The following is a 13412-nucleotide window of genomic DNA, read 5'->3' as shown; positions in this document are numbered from 1 at the left end:
TAGTGTTATTAATAAATATTAATAATAATTAAACTCATAATAATAACACTAGTTAAATAAACATAAAAATATATATTATACATAATAATAAAACTAGAAGTACGGGAGTACGTGCATAATATTTTATTCGTAGTTAAAACCATACAGCAAATAAATTAACATATGTTACGTTGGTTAAGATGGTAAGAGGCGCTGCCTATTACACGTTTTATCCGGGTTCGATTCGCTGCCCCCTTTTTATTTTGAAACATCTTTTTCATTTTTCCCTTCTGACTATTATAACCGTAAACACAACTTATATATATAAACTTACAAAAAATAAATAACAAATATTTTTCAAATTAGTCATCGACACCAAAATTTAGTTTCTCATTAATATCTTTTAATATATAATAATTTGATAAATTTTAAATTTATCATTGTATTTGGTTAGTTTTTTATACGTTTTTCATACCTTTTATTAATGAATCAATGCTTTTAAATGATAAGAGATCCATTTATGCGTAGATAAATGTTTTTTTTTCAAGTTAATTTTGAATACTACATTTATTTTGTTTTTAGTAGTGTTTAAATATAATAATTTGTAAACTTTCCAATATATTATAGTTATGTGCTTACTTTTATTTATGTCTTAATATAAATTTCATTTAAATAACGAATAATAATTATTTGTTATTGACTTTGTCAATTATAGCATTGTTTACGTGTGTTTTTTTATTAAAAGGTTCGATCAACCTCATAATTACAACTATAATCACGAAAATCTTAAACATAAAATGTGCATACCATAAACATAATGTCTCTTAGAGCAATGCCCGGATATATATCTCGTTAGGATAATGATAATTGAACCTAATTTGCATGCCTAATAATCAACCTAATTATAGGAGGATAACATGTGGAAAAATCAGGGGGCAATATTAGAAAACATAATTAATAAAATGCACATATCAAATTCATAAGATTTTAGATTGATTTTTCGGCATATGAGGTAGTTTTATTAATTATTTTCCATTTCCATAATAATAAAATAAAATCTTTACACTTCCCTCCATTATGTCCCAAAATTTTTAAAAATCCCACCATTTTATCCCCAAAAGTTTTGAACATCCATATATACATTATCCTTCTCTTGTAAATTCACCACACATTCCTAACAAAAATCTCTCTCTCTCTCTCTCTCTTATCCTCTCCTTTCTCTAAACCCCAACCCACCGGAAAAATTTAAACCCGTCGCCCGATAAACTTCATCTGCCACCGAAAAACACCCCCACAGCCGGAAAACCCTTCCACCCCTTCTATTTTCTTCTTTCCCTCTTTTCTGGGCTGCTTGAAAAATCCCCAACACCAACCCTTTTGCTTCCGCTGTCGCCGTCGGCCATCTCCGACGACAACCTCTCACCGCATCTTCCGTCGTCCTCCGCCTTGCCGTCCTTTTCATCCGTTGTTACTTTTTATTTCTTGTAAGAGCTTATTATACAGTGATATAAAATATATATATATATATATATATGTAATTTAAGTTACTTTTGTTATCTTTCTTATTTTTGTTGTGACAACCAACCACCACTGTCAGCGTTTTTTACCCCCAGTCGTCATCTTCAGCATGAGAAACCGTACTCATAAATTCGTTGGCGCTGTAAAAGGGTATATGTAACTTTTATCGTTAAGTTAAAATTATCTATACAGTTTGCTTATTAAATTCAGGCCAACAACAAGAAGAAAGACACATGAGTTTTTCATGTTTCCCACATCAATATTAAGTGAAACCTTTAATAAGATTGAAGGGCTATAAATAGTTTTATACTTTTATTCTCCTTTGCTTGTTCTTTTTTCTCAAAGCTTTAAGGGCATTCACAATATGGGTTGGGGGCACAATTCAATTTTGGGTCAAGGATTAGCTTCAAACAAATACAATCTCACACAATTCGTATTGGTTTATCTGGAGAAGTACCCCCCCCCCCCCCAGACCTTGTATACTGCATCCGCCCCTGACATTCTAATAAGTTATGCTTTTTTTCCAATTATGACTCTCAATTGGCCGCTCGAAAAGAGAAAAATAAATACCTTGTATTCTTTATTGTTTATTATCCCCCCCTATATGGTTTTAGCTCCTGAAATGTCACTTACGAATTGGAGAAAGTGGAAGGCTGACATAAAGCTACCAGAGGAGAAAGGGAGATTAAACGGAAAGTTAAGAGGATCCTAGTTTACTGAGATCCAAGTTGTATTCATGGACTTTCCTTCCAAATCTGTTACAGAGAGGAAAAAGGTTTTAAATGACATTACTTTGGAGACCGAGATGATTTTACTCATTCTAGTGATGTAAGTATTATATATGTATTCTATCATGATGTTTATGTTTATTTATTTGTTCAAAATACAACATCAAGCCACATCCGTAGCCTAGTCAACAAAAGAAGTAAAAATTGTTATCATTATTTTGCTTTGAAACAGTGTGGTTGGTTTTAATTTAACAATATTATGTTAAATTTAAAAATGCAGGTCAAAATCATGGAAGGAACACACATATCAAGGCTAAAAGGCGCAACGAGTGTATATGGATTGTGTGGGCTCAAATTCTACATTGGTGCCTTAGTTCCGAGAGTAGGAGAAGCACCAACCGTGTGTGGACCATATGGACCAACAATCCTTGTTGACAAGTCGGTGTCAATGCTAGAGCCGGTGCAATTGGTGTCATTTTCACATGACTTCTAGGCTCACAGTCTTGTTGGTTTCTTTGGAGCTTTTTATGATGGTAGGCTGACACGTATGGGGGCTTTGAGTATTAAAACTTAGTTTATTGATTAATTGGAATTAGGTGGCTTGAGTGTATTGTTCTATTTTACCTTTAGTAACTAAAGGTAAAATAAAACAATACTAAAGGTAAAATAGAACAATACACTCAAGCCACCTATTTCTAATTAATCAATAAACTAAATTTTAATACTCAAAGCCCCCATACGTAGCACACTATGATCATAAAAAGCTCAAAAGAAACCAACAAGACTATGAGCCTAGAAGTCATGTGAAAATGACACCAATTGCACCGGCTCTAGCATTGACACCGACTTGTCGACAAGGATTGTTGGTCCATATGGTCCACGCACGGTTGGTGCTTCTCCTACTCTCGGAACTAAGGCACCAATGTGGAATTTGAGCCCACACAATCCATATACACTCGTTGTGCCTTCTAGCCTTGATATGTGTGTTCCTTCCATGATTTTGACCTGCATTTTTAAATTTAACATAATATTGTTAAATTAAAACCAACCACACTGTTTCAAAGCAAAATAATGGTAACAATTTTTTCTTTTTTTGTTGACTAGGCTACGGATGTGGCTTAATGTTGTATTTTGAACAAATAAATAAACATAAACATCATGATAGAATACATATATAATACTTACATCACCAGAATGAGTAAAATCATCTCGGTCTCCAAAGTAATGTCATTTAAAACCTTTTTCCTCTCTGTAACAGTTTTGGAAGGAAAGTCCATGAATACAACTTGGATCTCAGTAAACTAGGATCCTCTTAACTTTCCGTTTAATCTCCCTTTCTCCTCTGGTAGCTTTATGTCAGCCTTCCACTTTCGCCAATTCGTAAGTGACATTTCAGGAGCTAAAACCATATAAGGGGGGGGGGATAATAAACAATAAAGAATACAAGGTATTTATTTTTCTCTTTTCGAGCGGCCGAATGAGAGTCTTAATTGGAAAAAAAGCATAACTTATTAGAATGTCAGGGGCGGATGCAGTATACAAGGTCTGGGGGTACTGCCCCAGATAAACCAATATGAATTGTGTGAGATTGTATTTGTTTGAAGCTAATCCTTGACCCAAAATTGAATTGTGCCCCCAACCCATATTGTGAATGCCCTTAAAGCTTTGAGAAAAAAAAACTAGCAAAGGAGAATAAAAGTATAAAACTATTTATAGCTCTTCAATCTTATTAAAGGTTTCACTTAATATTGATGTGGGACACATGAAAAACTCATGTGTCTTTCTTCTTGTTGTTGACCTGAATTTAATAAGCAAACTATATAGATAATTTTAACTTAACGATAAAGATTACATATACCCTTTTACAGCGCCAACGGATTTCTGATTGCGGTTTGTCATGGTGAAGAAGATGAGTGGGGGTAAAAAACGCCGACAGTGGTGGCTGGTAGTGGTTGGTTGTGGTCACAACAAAAATAAAAAAGATAACAAATTTAGTAACAAAACTAACTTAAATTATATATTTATTAAAATAATTTCTAAGCTATTTAGTTAGAATTGCATCTCCCTTTAGAAGTCTAGAACACCATCTAGGAGTATTAATTAATTAATTTTGAACAACATTTACACATCACCAAAATCTATAACTAAAAAGAGGCCCATCGACCTTTTTGGTTCAATGAACCTTCCCAGTCTCAATCCAATATTATGAGTTAATTAATTATTCCCTCCGTCCCAATTTAAATGTCACGTTGATTAACTTTGACCGTAAATAACTTTGTTTGTGTCATGTAACACTTGATATAAAATATATGAATGAATTGAGTTTTTAATGTACTTTTCGTTCATATAAGTTTCATCAACTACTATATAGTACAAACAAAGTTATTTACGGTCAAAGTTAGTCAACGTGACATTTAAATTGAGACGGAGGGAGTAAAAATTAAAGAAACCTCACAAATAATTCAATTAATATATTATTTCACCTTAAATTCACATGTTTCTTGTTACTTCCTCTTTCCATGTTTCCATGACCCTCATGTTTCAATCCATTTCTTTAACTTCTTGTTCATCACTAATTCCATTCAATATCCACAGGTATGTTTTTTCTTAAAGTTCTTTACTTTTAGCATAGATCTTACTTTTTATTATCTTTTGCTTTCGGGGTTTTTGTTATTAAGCTGTAAAGATCATTACTTTGATGAGGAAAAATAGTTCTTTATTTTTGTTTTGGCTTATTGAATAAAGAAGATATTAAATATTAAAAAGGCTGCAACTTGGTTGATTTTTAAGTAAAGTTCAGTAATTTTTAGATGCAATATTGGTTTTTCTGTTTTTTGTTGTTGTAAGTTTTACAATAATATAGTTTGTAGTGCTTCAATGTGATCAGCAGTAAAATTAAGCTATAGTGAACAATGCATGAGTTGTAATAGTGGAAAAAAAAAAGTTTGATGGATGATAGTAGTTATATAGTTTGACACATTTAGGAACTGAATATATAATAAATGGATCAGTGGATGAAGTTTTCTTATTCAAGTTGCTCAGGGAGGACGAGTCTTTTGACGCAGATATATGTGACCTAATCGGAGTATCCTGGATGTTTAGAAACCGAATGCATAATGCTCTGTTTTAATGTGCAATGCATTATGGTTGGATGCATGAACTAAGTTTATTTAAAGATGCTATTAGGATGTTTGTTTAATGCGTTGTAATCTTTAAGCCAATAAAGTTAAACACTTAAAATCTTTAGATTAACTATCTCCATGATGGCCTAGTGGTAAGGTATCCTGAATATCTCAGAAGAGATTCAGGTTCAAATTTCACTGAGTAAATATCTTGGGATGGTCTGGGAAAAAGTCTAGGAAATGGCAATGGGGAATACCGGTTTGGCCACTTACGTCACAGGCAAGGCTTGACTTTCCATGGGTAACCTGAACAGGGGTCCCTCTCGGTTTACTTGAAATTTTTAGACTTGAAGGCATAGTTCTTTAGAACTACTTTTTTAATGCACCTATTGCGTACCAATCTTTAATGTTAGCATATTTGATGAGATATTTTTTGTGTAGGTATCTGCATACTTGCTTTATGTATGTAATTGTCTCTTGTTACTTAAAACCTATGGATTTTTATTTTTTTTTGTACCAAGTTTGCTATACTTTTTCTTTTTTTTTTTGTTGAACTATGTTGTTTTGTTACAGGTCCATCTATCATAAGGAAGGTTATATCTTGAATGGAGGTAAAAGCTACTCCTGATGTTGAAGATATCGAGTTCTTTGTGAAGGAACCCTGCAACCCTTTTTGAGGTTATGAGAAGATTCCAAATTGTATGATTGATTTTTATCAACAAAATCATCATTTGTAGTTTTGATATATGCAAGAATGATGAAAATGTATTAGATAATTTCTCTAACACTATCGGAGGCCGATTTTCAATTGGAACCGTGGCCAGCTGTCTTGATATTGACAAGTAGAAGGTGAAACGTGTGGTTGCTCGTAAGGTATTCTCACTTTTGTTCGGTCTTATGTATGGACATGTTTGGATGTTTGTTTGGAAAGTAGTCGTTTGATTTTGAACAATTAGAATCATATAATCATCTATGAGTATGACTCAAAAAATTTGAGTTATATTATGGGGTTTGTATGTTCTTTTGTCATCTGAGGCTACAATGATTAGAAATTCTGTTATTGTGTTTGATGATATCAAATTTTATAAGATAAAAATGCATAAAAATGATCAAAAGGACATCAATACACTATGAAATGGGAGCAAGCGTGTACCAATTTAGGTTAGCAGAAACGCTATTTAGGTATTTTGTTTTACCCTTAATAATAATGTTTGTTGCTCATATGAACTAGATTATTCAACACTTGTTATATGATACCTGAATAATAAGATATATAAACACAAACCCAAACACCGATCAATTTTTTATAACTTCTTTTTTGAAAGTCAAATTCACATCCCCTGCAGCAAATTCAAGCATTTGTCCTCGATAGGAATAGAATTTACAGCCTCATAGTTGTTAGTCACCTTGATACTGTTAGGCCAAACCCCCTTAGGTATCTATAGTCATCGTGAGTTTATCTAGTTTATGACACACAAGAGTGATCTGTGTATGTTTTATTACTTCTGATTTGACTAAGAAAACACAAGGAAATTAATGACCAACATAACTAATGGACCGAGTTTTGCAGATAATTTTACCATGAGAGCAATACCACTAGAAACATCACATGACACTGAAGATCCAATTTTTACAAATGATGAAATGCATGATTTGTGGCCTCTTGATGAAATAAACCCAACAAAATCGAGATTCCCTTGTTGTGTAGTATGGACTCCTCTTCCGGTGGTCTCATGGTTGGCACCTTTTATTGGTCATGTTGGTTTATGCATGGAGGATGGAGCTGTAGTAGATTTCTCTGGTTCCAATTTAGTGAATGTTGATAATTTTGCTTATGGTGCAGTTGCCAGATACATTCAACTTGACCGGGAGCAGGTACCAGCTCTTAATTCTCTTATTATACTCTCAATTTTTGTATTACTATTTTGTTAATTGTGAAAGTATATATGGTAAAATAGGCTTGGTGGGTTGTAGAACAGGTCAAACTAGGTTTTAGCTATCCCTTTCAAAAAGTGAGTTGTGTATGGGTCAGGTTGGTTTGACTAGTGCTTTTGTTCTTATAAATTTATTTTTTAATAGGCAGTTCGTATGTTAAATAAGATCATAAAAAAGATAGTATGAGAACAAGAGTATGAGGCGTTGAATAAAACAATTTAGAAGGTTGTATCAAACTTACACTTTGGGCAACTTTTAATCTGTAAGACATGTTTCTAAGTTTTATTTTTCTTCGTCTTACCTTTTGACCCGTTAGAGATAAAATATAAGCCAGCTTGAATCAATTATTGGTAAATGCCACCTCTAACTAGTTACATGTTGAAAACAGGACCGGTGTAGTGCTTCTATTCTCATTGTAAGAAAAATGTGACCTCAACTTTTGACGTTACAATGGCCAATGTTCTAATATTTAGTTGATTTGTAACTCTAATAACACAGCTAAGTAGTTAATTACTAAAATAGCGGTGTAGCGGTCAAGGTCCGCTATATGCTATATTGGTTATAGCGGTGGTATAGCGGTAATGAAAATATTATGCAATATCTATATATATAATACTTAATACTTAGTATTTAATAAAAATATCAATTAATACTTTATACTTAATAGAAATAGCAAAAGTCAAGCTTAAAAGTGTCAATATTTGAAACATTAGTGTTACTACTTGCAAAAATTAGTGCTTCTTTCAAGTTTTGGCCCAAAAAAAAAAAACGCTATAGCACCGCTATTTTACCACTCTTTGGACCGCTATAGCACCGATATGGGTAAAATAGCGCCGCTAATAGCGGGACCGCTATTTTACCTCAGGTCCGCTATCCGCTATAGCGCCGCTATTAACTACACAGTAACACTGTGACAACAACAATTTTCCTATTTCTAGTATCGGATACAAGTTTTTCAGCTGAAGTTATTTTGTTTTTGAATCTTCACATAAATTATGGTTTACTAGAGTAGGTAAGTCGTTATAAGTAATTATTTAGGTATCCTTTGTTTCATGTTATATCAATCAAGTGGCACCAGAATTTTTTTCAGGAAATGGGAATCCCTAAGTGGTTATGTATATGAAAATAAACTATAAGAAGAAAAATATCTAGGTATGGAAAATTCTTGAGTTACCAATTAAGTCACAAAGAAAACTTCTTTAAAAAGGGTTGATTAATTTCAGTCAATCTGGTGCACATATGTTCATATCTGTTGAAGGACCGTACTATCAATCAACTGTAGGATAACCGAACTTGATTCTTAAATAGAATTAGAATTCAACTAGTCTCTTCTATTAAAAGAATGAGAGATGTTTTGATAATTGAGGTATACATCTCTTAAAAATTAGTTATAAGAATGGATAAATAGGTATTTTTTTTTATGATAATGAGTTATTGCTTTACACCTGAATTGTTTAATGATTCTAAGCAGAATCTGTTTACGCAGACTACAATGCTATTTTATCACACTTTGAAATCACTTTACGCAATTTCAAAACAAAATTAGTAATATCCCCTAAGAGGAAGTTTGTATCTAAACCAGTTTTTGTCATTGTAGTTTAGCTTAACTATACATACTGTATTTGATGGACAGTGTTGCTTCCCATCTAACCTCGCCAGTCACACGTGTAAGCTACGCTACAAGCATGCAGAAAGGGGCACTGCTATCAGCTGGGACGATGCAGTCCAGTCAAGTAGACGTCACTTTGAGCACAAATCCTACAACCTATTCACATGTAACTGTCACTCCTTTGTTGCTGATTTTATGAATCGTGTCTGCTATGGTGGGTCAATGAATTGGAATATGATGAACGTCGCAGCTCTAGTACTCCATAAGGGGCGGTGGGTTGATGCCATATCGGTACTTAGATCATTTCTGCCATTCATTGTGATGGTTTGTTTTGGTATCAGCATTGTTGGGTGGCCTTTCATGATTGGTCTTTTTTCGTTTTGTTTCCTTCTCATTGCTTGGTTTACGATAGGTACCTACTTTTTGAAAAATCTGTTGGAATGCTAAAGGGTGTTTATTTTGTATGAAGGTTGAAATCTGAAATCTAGTTTTGAATGTTAAGAGGGAACATATAAACACTGTTTGTTCCTATATTATGCTGAGTGGTTTATAATGAGCTATGTTCCTATTTGTTACATCATTGGTTTTAGCATAATGAATCGATGGGACACTGGGACAGTGCCAACTGCGATTCGCGTCAGATTTAGAGTTAAGAGTATGTATGTGCGTATGTGAGATTATTTTTATTATGATTTATGAAACTAATGAACATTTGTCATTGTAATACATATCTTTGATGACATGGCTCAGCCCCAACATGATGAATGATAATATTGATTCTGGAATGGTGCATTCGTCGATTTGGTTTATAACTCGCTTGATAAGACATATACTATGCGATATGCATACTTACCATCAACGGATGTCCAATCGTTATACATATGTGCACAAGGTTTGGTAAATGTTTTATGTAGTTGGTGACTGTCGAATCATCATCAACATGATGTGAAACAATAAGCATTTGAAAGGGTGGGAAGTCTAAAGATATACCAGAACATGATCAGACATTATAAAAACACAATGCTTAGGTACTTTTTGTTTTGGCACATTTTAGCCTATTAGGTAGCATTTATATACTCTTTAAGTCATACCTATAGCCTTTCAACAATAAAATAGTAGGTAGCTATGTAGTATAATTTTGATATATCTAAACATATATCTACGGGGGTCATTCATACGATTTTCTATATAGTCAAGTTTGTCGCTAGCTTATCATTTCACTCTTTCCCATGAGGTTCAAAAGATGACACATTTAGAGTAGTTTTGTTTGGTGGTTTTTTATTTATTTATTTTTTTTTTGTTTTGTTTCTTATGGAATGTATATAGACATTGCAGCATTTTACTCAATCTGGATTCACTTTTTTAATTTTTGTTTCTTTGGTACATTTAGGAATATTGATTTCTTTTACATGGACAATATTCCATTAAACTGACACACTTTATACAAAATTTTTTGCTTTTCATTAAAAGTTGCAACATTCATTAAATCGCCTTGTTTTGCTTAGTTCTTGGAAGTCCATGAGGAGAAGTTCATCCCCATGAATCAAAATCCTTTCTAATAATTGTTCAATTATTTAGTGATTAAAAAGTATAGTGGGGTTAGTTTATACAATTGGAAAGTTTATAAACGTGGAAATTTAAGTTCATACAAAGCGGAGATTTTATTATAAACAAATAAAATAATGAGATGACATGACACAAAAGTATTATAAATCGAAAAAGGTCACGATACTGGAAATCTTTACACCATGTAAACATCTCTAAATTCCCTACCATAAAGGGATTTGCTAACTAGTGCCCCTAGTGTATTAGTTAAGAAGCATTTAATGAACCCGTTATTTCCTTAATATTCAAAAAAATATATTTAATGTGTATTAATTCAACCTAACAGTTTCTATTTTTAAATGAATAATTAATACATATTTTCATATGTTAAGAAATTTCGACTTCAATATATGATTCATTAAATGCTTCTTAACTAATGCACTAAAGGCACTAGTTAGCAATTCCCTATTATAAATTTCCTCTTGTGCATTTTCTTTCATTTATATAAACTTGTTATGAACTTTCTACTCCAGTATCTACATATCATCATATGCATGCCACGTTATATACATATATGACATATCATTATACGTATCATGGGGTTGTATGAGTATTGTAAAACAAGTATTAAAGTAAACTAAATAGGACAAGATCTTGACCTTTAGATCATGGTTAAATTGATGCACAAAGATTCACGAAGCAATTGATGCACGATGATTTTCATGATGCATGATATTTTCAGTGAAGAGAAACTTATTGTTTTATTTGTTTTACTTTAATACTTGTTTTATTTTATCTAAAACCTACCTATCATTATGACCTAGCTATAAATCTATCTTCATCGGAGTATATTTTTCAAAACATTTGTAGATTATTGATTCATATATGCACAAATACTACGGAGTAAAATGAAAACTATGAAAGTCAAATCATCATCTACTTTTTCCATTTTTGGTAAACAATAATTCATATTCTTTTTCGTTCGAGTTTCTTTTTGCGATTTCATTCAGTTTTTAAAATTGATGCATTACAAAATAGATGATACTACGTACGGTTAAGCATTTTGGATTTTTTCTTTTTCCTGATATGTCTTAATATTACTAACATTTTGAAATGTACGTACAAAATAGACCTCTTACATATACATTATCTGTCATTCTATCCTTCATTTCTTAAATAAAAAACCTATACTACCATTCTTTTTGGAATATGACGAAAAATACCTACAATATCATATTTTTTTTTTATAGAATACCTATATATCGTACCCTCATCTCGTTGCTACGTACCATCACCACCACTACCAATTGTCACTCATCTCCCACATCTCACTACCTTCACCATTACCTAGTTGTATTACGCGAATGACCTGCTAGTTTATGTTACATGTGCGTACAATATAACATTTTCTCCTCTATATATCATCATTTCTATAACTTCGTTACAATCACATAACAGATGGTACCATTATAAGACATGCTAATCGACTCGCCTACTATAAGGTCTAAACATAAATAGTCAAGTAAATATGTGAATAGATAAGTAAATTCCCGATGCTATCATTAAAAAAAGGAAAAACTTCATGTGGCTTTGCATTATGTTATCCCATTTTCTTTTTATATGATATGTGCATGTGGCCAACTATTAGCACAATTGTGAAGAAAAAATTAACAAAGTTAGGTATATCTTCATCTCAATTTTATAATGTTACACCTTTTTTTAATGAATAAAAATAACATGGACATGGCCTTATAGGGGTTGGGGTTAATTATATCTAGTTGCATATCTAATTATATATGTGTATATATACATTATAATGAATGTGTTTGTTTAATCTAAAGATTAAATTAATCGTCATAATGTATTTTTCTATTTCTAGTTAAGATCGCCTAAAAAGTGTTTATTTCTTTTTATGATAATTAACATGTGATAGAATCATAGAACAGTAATTTACACGTGTTTATATTAAAGTTGATGTTGTTAACGTGTAATAGAGTAGTTAAGATTAACTCGTGCTTATTTGTTAGATAAAAAGGCCCAAATACGCTTTCTATATCGTTGAATTTACGGATGATTTGTTTCTCATACTTTAATTATATATAAATATAAAGTTTGTCCCTGTCTATGCTAAGATTTTTATTAAATAGTAGGATTTTTATTTTTATTTTTGTCATGTTTGGAAAAATATTTAATTTTGTTACTAAAGCCTTTATCGCTAATCGTAAATTACTTAACCATTTTCATCGAAATTAATTGTGTATTAAGTATGAAAACAAAATTAACATTTTACTATCTAAATGCTTCACTTAAGAGTGCTAGGAGTCGAGTGCGGGTATGTGAGGCTTACTTGCGGGTATGCAATAACACCAACGCTGTCGTGTGAGAGGTTTGATCAAATTAGAGCTGACACCTGTGACTTCGCCGCTCTCGAACCCCCACTTTCTCTGTCACACTTCACTCTCTCCCACATATGGGCGGTGTTTGTTCTGGTAGTCACCCACTCCCATGTACACTTCTTCCTGCCTAAATTGACGGATCTTATTAAGGACCTGAGGGGACCAAGACCATTCTGTTTTTCGCTACGTAGTGTTATTATATTTGTATTTCTTTTGAAAAATATTTTTCTAGTATTATTTTTGTTCCCGTGACTTACGGCCTCCTTCGTAACTTCCCTCAAAATCCGTCACTACCTGCCTAAGACTTTATCATCAAGTCACCACGCTTGTGGTTTATGTGCAGGCAAGTTGCCATAACCCAACTCTATATTTACTCCTCCTTCATCTATGTTTTAATGTTGTGTCATAGTCAAGTTAAGTTTCACACACATCAATTAGGTCTACCCATCCAAGAGCAGTGTCATTTTACTACTCATACTGTCTCATTTTAAGTGTTTTAGTTTAGCTTTTTAAAGGTTTTTTTAAACTTTTGACTGTAAATATATTTAGTTGTGGTAGATAGTACTTGATATAAAATATA

General features: G+C 32.5%; 1 protein-coding gene across 1 annotated transcript; it reads left to right on the top strand.

The window, feature by feature from the left end:
- The first annotated feature begins 4726 nt into the window (after nt 1-4726).
- LOC122598823 (protein REVERSION-TO-ETHYLENE SENSITIVITY1) lies at nt 4727-9466 on the top strand. Its single transcript, XM_043771310.1, has 4 exons — nt 4727-4820; nt 5921-6220; nt 6918-7222; nt 8916-9466. Exons 3-4 carry the CDS (start codon nt 6929-6931, stop codon nt 9336-9338), a joined length of 717 nt encoding a protein of 238 aa, XP_043627245.1. The 5' UTR covers nt 4727-4820; nt 5921-6220; nt 6918-6928; the 3' UTR covers nt 9339-9466.
- Nucleotides 9467-13412: the final 3946 nt, after the last annotated feature.

The sequence above is a fragment of the Erigeron canadensis genome, chromosome 5 (genome assembly GCF_010389155.1).
Source record: "Erigeron canadensis isolate Cc75 chromosome 5, C_canadensis_v1, whole genome shotgun sequence".
NCBI lineage: Eukaryota > Viridiplantae > Streptophyta > Magnoliopsida > Asterales > Asteraceae > Erigeron > Erigeron canadensis.
Note: the sequence above shows the minus strand (reverse complement) of the source record. Positions and strands in the feature narration are given on the sequence as shown.